At 49.5% G+C, this 14,589-nt stretch overlaps 1 protein-coding gene across 1 annotated transcript in view; it reads left to right on the forward strand.

Annotated features, from left to right (window-relative positions):
* RABL6 (RAB, member RAS oncogene family like 6) overlaps positions 1-13,685 on the forward strand; it is a 37,879-nt gene extending 24,194 nt beyond the window's left edge. The window contains exons 10-15 of the mRNA XM_058853356.1: positions 765-930; positions 5,865-6,083; positions 6,632-6,980; positions 8,969-9,140; positions 10,838-10,887; positions 11,532-13,685. Coding sequence (XP_058709339.1) covers positions 765-930; positions 5,865-6,083; positions 6,632-6,980; positions 8,969-9,140; positions 10,838-10,887; positions 11,532-11,735 — 1,160 coding nt within the window. The 3' untranslated portion in view covers positions 11,736-13,685. The remainder of the gene's footprint in view (positions 1-764; positions 931-5,864; positions 6,084-6,631; positions 6,981-8,968; positions 9,141-10,837; positions 10,888-11,531) is intronic.
* Positions 13,686-14,589: the final 904 nt, after the last annotated feature.

The following is a 14,589-nucleotide window of genomic DNA, read 5'->3' on the forward strand; positions in this document are numbered from 1 at the left end:
TGGCATTAGAGGTAGTGTTTGTATGCAAAAGTGATCTGAAAGTTGTGTGTGCTAAGGATAGCAAAATTTAAAAAAAAAAGGCACAAGTCTTGTTTTACCTAAAAGAAAAGTCTAGATGTGAAGTGCAGCATGAGCAGAGGAAAAACATTGAGTATTGCAAATTCTGGAAAGGTTAATCACTTCAGGCTTGTTAGTTATGCTAATTCATGGGTTTTCATCCTGATACCTTGAAGATGGGTAAAGGTGTTTCTACAAATAAACTGTATTAAAGTCAGTCTCTATTTGAGGTGGCTCTTGAGCTTTTGTTTACACAGAACATCCAAAAGCACAATGTGAACAGTTCTGCCATGGACAGTTACAGATGAAAAAAGCAAGAGGATAGGAGAGGGTGAACTGAACAGTCTGGAAGAGGTAAGAGAACAGTGAAGGGACATCCCCCAGGAGCAGTGCACATAGCACAGGTGTAGTAAAACCTGTGGTGCAGTCAGCCATAGCATTCCCTGGAGAGCAGAGCCAGCCCTTGCCAGGGAGGTTTTCAGTCTACCCAGAGCCTGGGTCAGCCTGGCGCATTCTAAACCCCAGCAGCCATGATCTGTGAGTCCTTCATGTCAGACTCTGGGCTGTTTTATATCCTGTTCATAACCTTTCTCTTCCCTCACTGTGGAGCCAAGGTCCTGCCTCATGGCAGCACAGATCTGGAAAAAGCCAATTTCTGTCTTGCTTGTGGTGACACCCATGTTTTACAACTCCTGTTGCTAATGCAGATCCTGCTGCTGCCACTCCTCCCCAGCACCCTGCAGCCCCTGCCAAGGTACAGAGTGTGGAGGACTTTGTTCCTGAGGACAGCCTGGACCACAGCTTTCTGGAAGAGCCAACACCACAGAAGGACAAAGGGAAACCACAGGCCAAGCACCGTGTGGATAGTGAAAGGTAAAGAAGGGAGGGTGGCACGGGGACACACTGGATGTGCAGCCTGGCTAACGTGGTGCAACCATTCAGTGATGCCAGAGCAGTTAGCTGCCCCAGGGGCTTTCTGGCTGTGCTATGGCCAGTCATAGCATTCACTGTCTCCCATTTAGTGACAGACACTGCTCCCTGGGAAGGGGGAACATCAGGAAAAGCTGATTATCACTTTCCTGGTGTTGCTGTCTTGCTTTGTGCTCAGATTAAACCACTGGCCCTTTGTTGTCAGGGAGGGATTTTCCTTCTGGCTGAACACAGCAAATCATTTGAGATATTTTCCTTCTGGAACATAGTGCACTTTGCAGAGATATTATGTTTTGCTTAATGAATATTTTCCTTCTGCAGAGGCACAAAGTATGGCCAGGCTCCTCTGTGACCTGGTAATGTCATTCCTGAGGCACTATAAAGGGGTTTGGTGTTTGGTGGAGGACACTTGGGGACACTCCATAGCTCTGTGAGATTCTGGAAAGAAGGCTGGAGAAAATCATGCTCCTTTGACAGTGTCACTGCATGGTTGCCTGCAGAGTCCAAAAAGCTCCTAGGGGGTGCCTTTCTTTTTCTCTGTGTCTAGGGCTTCTTCCCAGCATTTTCTCACTAAATTGGAGAGACACAGAGAGATATATCACAAATGAGACATATCATCTGATGGATGATATGGAATGTCCAGTTGAAGATGGGTGGTGTCCCCTGGGATCTGTACTGGGACACTGACTTCATCCATGATATAGGGGGATCGAGGGCACCTTCAGCAGGTTTATCAACAGCAGCAAGCTGAGTGGTGTGGGTGACACTCCTGAAGGATGAGATATCATCCAGAACCTGGAAAGCACGAGAAATGGCCAATGGAAACCTCATGAGGTTCGCCAAGGCCAAGCTCAAGTTGTTGCACCTGGGCTGGGGCAACCTCTGGGATCAATCCAGGCTGGAGAGTGAAGGGATTGGGAGAAGGACTTGGGGGTGTCAGTGGATGAGAGCTGGACCTGTCCCAGCCCTGAAACCCCCCTTGTGCCCTGGGCTGAGCCCCAGCATGGGCAGCAGGGGAGAGGTGGTTCTGCCCTGCTCAGGTGAGACCCCACCTGCAGAGCTGCCTCCAGCCCTGAGGGCTAAGGAGGATGTAGAAACTGCTGGGAGAGCTGGGGGTGTTCACCTGGAGAAGAGAAGGCTCTGGGGAGATGTTATTGCAGCCTTTCAGTATTTAAGGGAAGATGAAGACAGAGGTTTTAGCAGGGCCTATTGCAATAGGACAAGAAATGGTGGGTTTAAACTAAAAGAGGGGAGATTCAGACTAGGTATAAGGAAGAAGTTTTTTACAGCAAGGGTAGTGAGGCCCTGGTACAGATTGCCCAGAGAAGTGGTGGATGCCTCATCCCTGGAAACATTCCCAGTCCAGCTGGACAGGGCTCTGAGCAACCTGATCCAGTTGAAAATGTCCCTGCTCAGTGCAGGGGGTTGGAACAAGCTGAGCTTTAAGGTCCCTTCCAACCCAAACCAGTCTGTGATTCTATAATTATCTCCTCAAAATGGCAGAGCTGTGCTTATACCATAAGCTGGATTTTCTTTTTTTTTTTCTCTTTTTTTCTTCTCCTGGCTTTGATGTTTTTTAGCCAGAAAAAAAGGAAAGGGGATTGTATATACTGAGCTGCTCAGACAAGAGGATGTGCAGCAAGCTGTCTGAAAGCAGGCTCTCAGGCTGTCTCCCTTTGCTCAGAATACTCCTTGCTTGCTGCCTCTTGTCATCAACACTAACCAGGAGAGTAATTAAGCGCTGACACTGCTTATCTGGGAATACGGTGGATTCTGCATCTTCTGATATCTTTGTCATGACCCAGTGTTCTCTACTTCAACCACAGCAACTTTAAATCACTGCTGTGTGTGAGACTCAATGCCTGTGTAATGCAGGTCAGCCTGAATCATCATCCCATGTGATGACAGAACACATGGATGTTTTATTAAAAAAAAAGTGGTGGTTGCTGGCAGCATGCTGGCCTATAAAGCGTCTTGCTTGTGGCTGTGGCAGAGCTGAGATATTTTTCTTGGTTTAACAAGAAATTTTCAGAAGAGCCTGCCTCTCACACAAGGTGCAGCAGGGGCACCTTGTTCAACTTGGCATGCCCCAGGCCTGCAGTGGAGTCCTGGGGTTTATTCAATGGCATGTTGTGGTTCTCAGCGTGGGATTCCCTCAGCTTATCTGCTTTATTAGGGCTTGGGTTTTTTCTCTTCCTTTGGCCCCAAAAAGGGATGGAGCAAGAGCCCTTGAGCTCCCAGGGCCGAGGGAACATGGCCCAGCCAGGTCTGAGGCTGTGAGCTCAGGTTGTAGCAGGGTTTGTTTCCTCCCCAGCAGCCAATCTGTGACACACCAGAGGCTCACAGAGGACACCCCAGCAGGCTCTGTGGTCACCAGCTCAGAGCAGACCTCAGTGAGCAGCATCATTTTGGGGGGGTACCTGCACCTGCAGACATCCAGCTCAGCGCTCATGCCAGCCTGGCGCTGCTTCAAGGACTGGAGGGAGTGGTGCAATGTGCTTGGGTTTCCTTGCTTTGCCTTCCACCCAACTGGAAGCTCAGGACCACAAGCTGATCCTAGTTTTCCCTTGTCAGAGCCTGTTTATGCTGCAGCAGTGATATTTTTCCTGATGTATATTCACTCCAGTGCTCTGCTGTTCCGCTGTCGCTCAGCGATCCGAGTTGGCCGGAGATGGAGGCAGGGATCTCACTGCGAAGGGACGTGACCCACTTTGGCAAGGGGATGTGCACGTGGGGGTGCACACCCATTCGGACTGGGAAAGCTGGAAAGGCTGCAGGTCTGTGTGGAGTGTGGAAGGACAGGGGCAGCAATCTCTTAAGAGGCCCTGTGCCTAATAGAGCAGTGATGTGTTAAAGAAAGGCAGTCTGTCTAGTTCAGAATAATATCCTGCCATTTTTAGGATGCAACTCCATTTTATTTTCAGTGCATTTCAAGAGGAAACCCTGCCAGTGCTTTGAAACCCTCAGGAATCATTTACTTGTCGTTCCTCCAGCCTCGGGGGCTGCTTGGGCACCAGTTTTCCTCTCCTTTGTGCGGCTGGGCTGTGTGTCCTGGCATGGTGTGAGAGCAGCAGTGTTAGTGATGAAGGGGCTCTTCAGCAGCCTGGCCCTGCTCAGTAGAGCACTGCAGGCAGGTCCTGAGAACAGAGGGATCCATGCCAAGAGCAGAGGGACAGCTGATGCTGGCCCTGGTCTTTGCACTCCAGCCCAGACAAGCACTGGTTGTGATCACTGAGCTGTGCCAGATGTCATCGTTGTGGTGTCCCATTGTCACAAACAACTCCATTGTCTGTTGGCAGATGTATTAACTCTTTAAAACTGTCTTGTCAAGCAGTACCCAGGCATGTAGAGGAGCCAGAGTGAGCAGTTGCCATCATCCCCACTGTATTTAGGGTATGACTCATCTCACCAGCACACCATACTCTACTCAACTGTCTTCCAATGCTTGTCCTGTGCCAGTGATGCCAGTGACTGGGAACACCACCTACTTCAGTTAAAGGATTTTAGGGTTTTGTTTATGTCTCTAGAATCTTACCTGTTCCAAGCTATAATATGTTTTTTGTCTCTGTGTAAAACGAAGGATGTGCTTGTACAGTGCAGGTGGCACCATTGTGTGTGGGGTTATCAGGAGGGAACTGGGTATCTCTTGTGGATGAAACAAGGAAAAGTGATGGCAAAGGCTCATCAACTGGACCTGCGGAAAATATCTGTATTCCTGACATGAGCTAATTTTCCAGCAAGTGTTAAAATTGAGTCCTAGGGACATTCAGACAAAAATCCTCAGTTTCAGCTACAAAACTCTCTCAAGCTGCCTCTGAACACAGAACTGTGCTACATCCAGGGAGGCTGACAGAATCCCCACTCTGGTAGTGTGTCCTTTGGTTAATTTAATTTGGGCAATGTTAAAGCTTGGCTATGGTGCCAGTGTATCTGCCTGCTTCACGGAGCACCACAGGAGCAGAAATGATTCTAGGAAGCTGATAGCTGCTAGTGAACTCCCACAGCAGTGGGAGTGTATGATCAGGTGTAATTACAGGATGTGGGGATGAAGACAGGCAGTTCCCATGGTTTGACTGACCAGTCCTTGCATGGTGGATGGAGCTCCATGTTCTGATGGAGCTGTGGCCCCAGGCTGCTCTGAGGCTCACCTTCTCCAGCCGCTCATTTCCAGCTTGAGGGGCAGCAGCTGCTCTGTGACACATCCTTGCTGTGGCCCTTTTGGGGCAGGGCTCATGCCACTGCTGCAGCCTGCAGGGAGCAGGTCCAGCCTGAGCTGGGCAGTGGCAGGGGAAGGCTGACAGTGCACAGAATCACAGAATCACCAACTGATTTGTGTTGGAAAGGACCTTAAAGCCCATTCAGTGACACCCCCTGCCATGGGCAGGGACACCTTCCACTATCACAGGTTACTCCAGGCTCTGTCTAACCTGGCCTTGAACACTTCCAGGGATCCAGGGGCAACCACAGCTTCTCTGGGCACCCTGTGCCAGGGCTTCCCCACCCTCCCAGGGAATAATTCCTTCCAGGTGTTCTGTCTAACCCTGCCCACCTTCAGCTTAAAGCCATTCCCCTCATCCTGTCCCTCCTGGCTCTTGTTCAGAGTCCCTTTCCAGCCCAGTTGGAGCCCCTTTAAGCACTGGAAGGTTCTCTAATGTCTCCTCAGAGCCTTCTCTTCTCCAGGCTTAACTATCCCAGTTTTCAGCCTGTCTCCTGAGCAGAGGTGTTCCAGCCCTTTAATCTTCAGCTGCCCCCAGGCTGGGGATGTGTGCCCTGAATTTGGCTGTACAAGCCAGGCCAGTCTCAGTCTTTGTGCAGGGGGAGGCAGGTCTGTCCAGCACCTCCTGAGGTGTGGTGTCTGATCACTCTCTGTGTTGCAGCGATGGAGAGGTGCCTGGAGGGAACCCCATGGTAGCAGGTTTCCAAGATGACCTGGATCTGGATGACAAAATCCTCAGCAGACCAATGCTGGCAGCAGAGCGGGTGCCCAGCAAGAACATCACTCTCTCCAGTGAGGAGGAGGAAGAGGAAGAGGTGAAGGACTCTAAGGTCACCCTTATATCTGATGGAGACAAAAACACAGAGCAGGAACAAAAAAGGTACAGAGCACAGACTGAAGTGTGGGGTTGTGCTGGCAAACCTGGACTTCTCCTCCATCCTACCACTGACTTTGTGTGGCCTCTGGGAAGTCTCAGTGTCTTTGTCTGCCTGTTCTTCAGCTGTGAGCTGGGGATTTAGTTACTGTAACTGCTGTGTGTCCTGTCCACTGAGACACTGGGTTCTGCATGGAAACATCTATCTGCTTTTCCTCCAGTTTGAACAAGGGCCTGGAACTGAGCACCAGAGTGGCTGTTTGTGGTGGTGTGGGGAGGAGAGCATCAAGGTGAAGGGATTGGAGTCACTCACCACATCCTGTGCTGGGGAATGACGAGCTGGGTCATGTTCTCCACATCCTGTGGTGTGAGGGTTAGGGACACGAGGGTTATCCTCAGCCTCAGTGGTGGGTTTGACCCCACACCCCTATAGGATGCACTGCCTTTCCCAGTGGGATGTATGATGTAGCCCTCAAGGCAGACTCAGCTGTTAACTGTGCTTTGCTCCACAGAACAGGGGGGTGGGCAGGTTCTGACGACTTGTTTCTTCTCAGGTCTTCCAGAAATTCTCTGAAACCCCAGAGTGAAGCAATTTTGACCAAAGCAACTGACCCGAAGCCTCCTGACAGTTTACCTCCCTGTTCTGGGTCTGAACGAAACAGCAGCAGCAAGGGCAACACGAGCCTGGCAGCTCCTGCTGCTGCCCCCACAGCAGCAGCCCAGGCCTCCAAGGCCCCTGCCCAAAGCAAGGGACTTGCTTCCAGGCAGAAAGTGGTCAAAGAGGAGAAGCCTGAGGAGTCTGACAGTGATCAAGAGGGACCAATAGCTACTCAGATGCTCTCATTTGTTATGGATGACCCAGACTTTGAAAGTGAGGATTCTGACAGCCAGAAGAAAAAAATGGTAAATACCAAGCCCATGTTGCTGTGAGCTGGAAGGGTTGAGGCATTTCCCTGAGCAAAGCCTTCATCTGCTCTCCCCTCCCTCAGCAGCAGTTGCAGCAAGGCAGGTGCTAAGCAACCTGCAGAGACTGATACGAGCACAAACCCAGCAATGCTCTGAGTGTGGAAGCCACGTGGCAGCAAGAACCCCATAGAATTACAGATCCATAGAATACCCTGAGCTGGAAGGGACCCAGAAGAATCATCAAATCCAGCTCCTGGCCCTACACAGACACCCTTACAGTCCCACCCTGGGCATCCCTGGAGCTCTGGCAGCCTCGGGGCCGTGCCCATTCCCTGGGGAGCCTGGGCAGTGCCAGCAGCCTCTGGGGGAAGAGCATTTTCCTGATATCCAGCCTAGACCTTCCCTTCCCTTTTGTGTTTGCAAACACAAATAAGATTTGTGCTTGTGTGTTTTACTGTGCTGTTTACTCTTAGCCAGTCCAGCAGTGTGGGAGGTACAAAATGCAAAGCTACTGGGTTTTCACATGAACTTTAACATGCAGAAGGATGTCTCTGCCAGAAAGAGTGAGCTCCTTGCAGTCAATCCAGCAATAAAAAGGCCATCACAAAATTTGCTTGGCAAAGCTTATAGGGAAGAGGGAAGGTCTGCTTGGGAAGGACTTTCCAGGACAGCAGAGGTAGCTGTAAGGTCTGTGACATTCAGCACGTTCCAGCAGGTGTCTGCTAAAACAAATATGTCAGCAGTCCCCTCACACTTGCCCTGTATTACAGGTGGAGAAGACACTTCTCATGCCCCTCTTCTCTGAACTGGTCAGAACTTCCTGCATGGCTTGAGATAACCCTGATTTCCGTGACCTGTACTCACAGCCTGCAGAGCAATCTCTGGAAACTCCTAGCAGTGATTTGGGATGAGAAGGGGTGTCCTGACATCTGGGTTAGCTGGTGTTCAGGGGGTTTCCATCATTTTGGAATGCTGTAGAAAGGGCTGTTGTCCCAGTTTCTTTGACCTTGCTCATGTGTCATGCTGTTTATTAAGTAATTTTCCATTAATTTTGCATCTTCACTTCCTGCTTTTCTTGACAATTTAATATGAAAGCAAAAGTCTTTGGAGCAAGTTACCATCTCTTGCATGCGCCAGTGAGAAGGGATTGGTGAGGAAGCAGCAGTGTCAGGGAATGCTCCATGGCATGTGGATGCTTTTCCACTGCAGGCTGTTAATGGTTAAGCACACCAGTACAGCCATCACCATTGGCAGGGTGGGGGCACTGCCTGACCAGCAGCACAGCAGGGCCGGGTTCCATCCGTGTACAAGGATACAAGGCTGGATAACAGATTCTGAAAAGGATCAGTTGGCAGGTATCAGAAAGTCATTAAATTGAATTTCCATTCCCATCATGCAGAGATGGAGGATTTTGGGGTAATTTCCAGGCTCTGCAGCATCCTGGGTTTTAGCCCACATTGAAAGGGCAGATTTGCCCTGGGAGCACATTCCCTTTTGGCCTGACAAAGGGAATTATTCTGCAGACACACTCTGCTTCCTCAGCCCTGCTGCCTCTGGTACCTGAGACCCACAGAGCTGCACAGCAGAAAGCATTTGTCGCTCAGGGCTGGAGGGGAGCTTTCAGTCTATTACATTGGATTTTCCCAGAACAGAGGTGCCTCCCCAGGGCAGGAGGAAGCTGATGCTGGTGAGCTGAGTTGAAGGTCTCATTTAGTCCCTTTATATTGGGAATTTCATTTTAGTAGTCCCAGTGTGAAGTTGTCAGAACACCCTTGCCAATACCAGTGCAACTGAGGCATTTTACCAAGACAAAAGTTAGAGCTCATAAGATCCAGGACATTGATTTCCAGACAATAATAGCTTAGTTCAGCTGCCATTTCCTTCCCTCCTCCCCACCTGCTGACATCTGACATTTTTGTGTGCAAAATGGTTACAGATTTTGGTTGAAGCATTTGTCAGTGTTGTCTCCCTTTGCTTGTCTCTAGGATGAATTTCCAGTGCGGGAAGATCTCTCTGAAATATCTGATGATGATACCTCACTGGCAAAAGCACCCCAACCTGTGAAACCAACAGTCCCCTCCTTTAAACTGATAAATGACTCAGATCTCTTTGGCTTGGGTTTAGAAGAAGCTGGTCCCAAGGAGAGCAGCGAGGAAGGTAAAGTTCACACCTTATTTCCACTATTGCTGATTTTGTGTGTCAGGCATCTGGTTTTTCCAGAGTCTTTCCAGGGTGTCAGCAAATCAATTTACACTAAATGAAATATCCTCTGACTTCATGCAGTGCCCTGTGTGAGTCTGTAGTCTGGTTTAACACAGCATAAACAGCTTTTAAGTTTTTCCCCATGAGGAGGAGAGCTTGGCTTGTCCCTGGCACCAGCCATGGGTTATTTTTGTCCCAGCTGCAAGCAGAATCACATCTTTCACAAGCTGCTGCTGTGTAAGCCTTCCTGCTTAGCCCTGTGTGCTTGGGAAGTGGTGTTCAGCATTGCATTGCAGTGTCCACCCCCTCCAGAATTTGGATCAGCTTGAACAAAATGCTCTGACATACCCTGCCAATTTCCTCTTCTGTTTGTGGGAAAGATGGGGTGGGATCCTAATCACAACCTAAGCATTCCTCAGGGTTTATTTTTTGCCCCTCCATTCCCTGAGGGAACAAATCCTACTCATGCAAATAATTCCTGCTGTCTAGGCATTACTGCAAAGCAACTTCCTGTAGACCTGCCCCGATGTCAGCATGAAAGATGGGAAGTTAAAGATTTAAGGAAGGAAAAAAGCTGTGAGCAGCACCAGAGAGAGCTCCTTGAATAGCTGTTCCAAAAGTGTGAGGAAGGTGTCACTGGCTGCCATGGTTCCATCAGCTTGTCACTCTGAGCTTCTGAAGAGCAGATCTTGAAATAGCTGTAAGTGCATCTGCAGAGGCCCAGGTCAATAATTTAACTTCAGTTTAGATTCTTAAATAATTAAACGTGGGTTCTTCCTATCTCCTCTTTTGGTGATAAATATAAAACCATCTCTCAGTTGTCAGTGATTGGAGCTTGCCTGGTAATTAGGCTTCTCCATGGCTGCATTTACACATCAGCTGAGGGAAAGGCGTGTGTAGGTAAGAGTGACAGCGCACGTGAGAAGTGCTGCTGTCCTGAAGTCTCTTGTGAAGCAGCCAAGCAGGTGCTCCCCTGCTCAGGGCAGTTTTGTGCAAAGGCAGTGGACACTCAGCAGCCAAGTCATCAACCACAGTCATGTGTGACACACGTGACAGGGATGGAGTCTGGCACTCGTGGTAGTGTGAAGGTGTTCAGCCCTGTAGAGCAGGGCTGCAGCAGGGATGCTCTGGGGATGTAATTTCCATATTCCAAATTTCCATACACAGTGTGAGCAGCAGTGAGTGTTGGCCTGCCAGGGTGTCCCATCTGCTGACACCGTGTCCTCAGTCGTCCTCGGAGAACATGCCTAGGAGGATTTCCATCAGAGGGGAACTGTTCCCAGGAGCTCTTCTTCAGTTCTGGAAATAACAATCCAGTCCCAAATTTGGCCTTTGGACCAGTTTGTAGAGCTAGTATCTAGATGTGTTTCTTAGTAGCTGCGAGACAGTGAATGCTGGCTCAGTGTTGATCACACAGATCATATAATGCTCATAATTAAACAATACAGATATGGTTGAGTCAGAGTGTGGATGCTGGGGCCTGTGTTGCTTCCCAAAGGGGCAAAGTTTGGCCTGGGGTGCTGGCCTTGCCTTTGCCCATGGATGCCCAGGATGGAGCATTTTGTTCTCAGAAATGGGGCCAGGACAGAATTGCAGCTCTTACCATTTAAATTGATTAAACACAATATTTGGGTTTTTTTCTGTTTTAACAGATAAACAAGCTTCTAAGGAGAAAAAGAAGAAGAAAAAGAAAAGCAAAGAGGTACTGTTTAGTTCCTCAGATCTACCATGTTACCATCTGCCTAGAGCATAGGTGGCCTTTGCTGGTGTCCTCTGGGGACTTGGTGGACTCCCTTCCATGCTCACATTCTGCAGCTCTGATTTGTGCCTCCTAGGCTCTGCAGACCCCTGAACTTCAAAGCAAGCTTGTAGAGCAGTTGAATTTTGAAAAGGGAGTGTGTGAATTTGTAAAATACAGGATGAGGCAGAGCGAGCAGTGCCTCTCTGCTGGACTGTGTGTTCATAGCATCATGATTTTTCAAGCAAGGGGGTCCCCACAACAGACATCTCAGGGAGAGTGAGGGAAGTCTGCAGGAGGCTTTGTCTGTGCCATTTAAGCCTGTTCAGTACCATGGTCCTGTTGGGCACAAACTGTCTGACAGACCAGTGCCCTGTATAACCCAAATGGTCTGTCTGCTTTTCTGCCCAAACTAACAGAAGGGTCTTCAGTGCTTCAACCTCGGTAAGATTCCTGATCCAGTTGGAGACATCCCTGCCTATGGCATGGGGGTTGGACTAGGTGCTTTCCAGCCCAAACCATTCTTCAGAGCCAGATGTCAGGGCAGTACATTCTGGGTCACTGGCATGCTCAGAGCATTTGTTAATAAAAATGTTCTCATTTTGCAGGAAGAGGACAAGTCAGTGAAAAAGAAGAGCAAACACAAGAAGAGCAAAGAGAAGGAGGAGAGCAAAGAGGAGAAAGAGAAAAAGAAAAAGAAAAAGAAGAGCAAGGAGAAAAGCAGCGAGATAGATGAACTTGAGGCTTTTCTTGGCGGAGGAGGAGCCGGCATGAGCAAACCACGGGGCGGGGGGGACTACGAGGAGCTGTAGTTTGGTGGACTCTGCACCATGGCCGTCTCCCTCTTCTCTGGGGAGTCACCCCAGGACAGGCACAGATGTGTAAAGCTTTGGCCCTTTGCTGTATAGTCTCTCAAACCAGAGTGAGCAAAACAAAAGCTTTACATCTGTGTGTGCTGCTCTGGTGCATCGTTACACAAAGAAAACCCAGCTGAGATGTACGTGAGCCAGGGGAAGGTTCAGGGCATGGCTCACAGGCCTGCTGTCAGGCTGTGGGTTTTTCTCCTTCCAGAGATGCCATCATCAGGTCACTGGCAGGCTGCAGGGTAAAGGGACCTGCCTCCTGCTCCATCCCTGCTGCATTCCACTCCTGCACACCTGAAATTCCTGTCTTGTTAAGAGGAGTGCAACAAAACATGCCGCATGAATGCATCGTGCTCGACTGTCTCAAGTCTTTAACTTCTTATCCTTCCTATTTTTTTAAGGAGAAAGGTGATATTGGCTATTGCTTCACTCAGCAGTTGATGAGCTTTAAGTCAAGCAGATCATGCTATGGTACAGCTCTCTAAAGCAGCAGGCACAGGGACAGTGTGAGTGTGTGATTGTTGATGTCCTTTGAACAGGACCTTTCTGCACAGCAGCTTAATTAGCCCTCACTGGTGCTGCTGTTGGAATTCATGAAGCCCATTGATTTCCGTGGCCCCAGTGTCTCAGACACTACATGTAAGCTGCTATGCAGTTTGGGAAAACAATGAAAAGTGCAAAGCTAACCTGAAAGAGAGAGAAAATCAGTGCTTTTCTGCATTTCCCACCTTTGAATTTGCATATTCCAGAATCCCCTGCTGCTGGGACCTCTCAGGGACATGACTCCATGTGGAAATGAAGATATCCAGAGCTTCAGAATTGGCTACAGGGCAGTGTTGGCATGGCAAGGCATTTGCTTCTCAGGCATTTTCCAGTCAGGCTGTAAACCCCAGCTGCTGCTCTGTGCCAAGAGGGACCAGCACTGCAGCTCAGCAGCATCCATCCTGCTCCAGCTTGTGTCCATCCTGCAGCCAGCCAGCGTGCTGCCTTTCCTGACCCAAGCAGAGAGCCTCCTCTGTCCCATGAGTGTGGGAAGCTTTTTAGTTTTTGCTTTGAATTTAAACCCATGGATTAGTACCTGCTCAGCAGCCGTTGGATGGGCACTGTGGCCACCCCTTGGCACTCCCCTGTGTCTGTGAGCAGCCCCTGTGTTCAGTGGAGCTGGTCAGTTCTCTGTGCCCCTCTTGGTTTGGGTCTGGGGTTCCTTGCTCAGCTCAGGCAGTGAAGCTTCCTTCATGTTCTGTGCATTACATTCCCCTCTTGCTTGTAAGTTGATTTGAGGTTTGGTTTTGTTCTCCCTCACCCCTTTCTGTTGTAAAATGTCAGCCATGAAATCCAAACTGGAGTTCCCTTCTGCATTCCTATAAAGCAATGTGTTCTTTTGATCCATTAACCCCTCCAGAGCTGTCTTGACCAGCAGGCATTTCCTGCTCCATTTTTTTCTTGCACACAAAATGCACTTGTAACCATTTCTGTATAAAACAATCTGGTTTTTTGCTGCATGAGCAGTGTGTTGTTCAGGTCTGTCTGCCATTAGCATTTGCCTCCTCTGAGCATGGGACAGTTCAAACTTTGCACATCTGGGGAGGAAAAGGAGATTTGGGAAAATTGGGACGGGAGCGGTTTGCGGCGCTTTTGGGCAAAGGCAGGTGGGAGCTCGAGCCTCAGCTGCTGCGGTCCCACAAGTGCTTCTGTTCCATCAGGATTTTGGGTCATGTTCCATTTTTGCGTCGCAAAACCCTGGTACTGCCCATTCTGACTATAAAGCTCTGTTGTACACCTGTCTCTGCACATCTTCTTCTACCCCAGAGCCCCCGTGCCGGGGCTCAGGAGCTGCGTGTCCCTCCTTGTGCTGCAGTGCTCACACACATTGACAGGACACTGAATTAAAAACTATTCCCACAAAAAGGAGCTGAACATAAAAGCCATGAATTCTTTCCCCAGGACTGACATCTGCCCTGAGAGAGCTGTTGCTTCAGCGCAGAGGGGGTGTGGGTTCTGGTCAGGGGTGGGTCCAGGGGGCTGCGCTGGTGGCCAGTCCCTGCTGTGCCAGGTTTGCTGCCATAGGAGCCTCCACATTCCCTGCAGCTTGTCAGCACAAGGAGCTGAGGCAAAAACAAGCAAAGATGAGTCATTCTGCTCCAAAATACCCCTGTAGAAGAGAAAAGCAGATGCGTGAGCTGGCTCTACTTACTCTTGAGCCCCAGGAGGGTGTCTGGCATGGTTTGGCTTCTGCAGAAAGGCCAGAGAAATCCTAGGCTGTGGGTAAAGTGGGAGCATGGAAGGGAATAGCAGCAAAAAAGGCCCTTTTTATAATACACACAGAATCCCAGACTGGTTTAGATTGGGAGGCCTTAAAGCTCATTCCAGCCTCCTGCCATGGGCCAGGACACCTTGCACTAGACCTGGTTTCTCCAAGCCCTGTCCAACCTGGTCTTTTTAAGCTTGTGGTTCTCCCTTTTCCAGGGAATGTAGAACTGGCTCAGGCTACAGCGTGAGCTGTGACCCAGAGCCAGCAAGCTTGAGGGAGCAGAGAAGGAAATTGGCCTTGTTTGAGCCAGGCTTTCCCATGCCATCCTTTCAAAGAAGCTAAATATAAAAAGTATGTACGTGCCTGTCATTACGGGGAAGCTTCTGCAGGATCACAATGATATAAATAGTTACTGCAAGCATCTCTGCAGGTACCAGGGTATTTGCTTTTGGTTTTATCAGTCATCCAAAAAAAAAATAAAAAATCAAGCGCTTGAGGCTGAGGAGCTGCAGTTTCTTGGAGCTAGTGCTGGCCAGAGCTGCAGGGGTTGGG

Source organism: Poecile atricapillus, chromosome 20 (genome assembly GCF_030490865.1).
Source record: "Poecile atricapillus isolate bPoeAtr1 chromosome 20, bPoeAtr1.hap1, whole genome shotgun sequence".
NCBI classification, from domain to species: Eukaryota; Metazoa; Chordata; class Aves; order Passeriformes; family Paridae; genus Poecile; species Poecile atricapillus.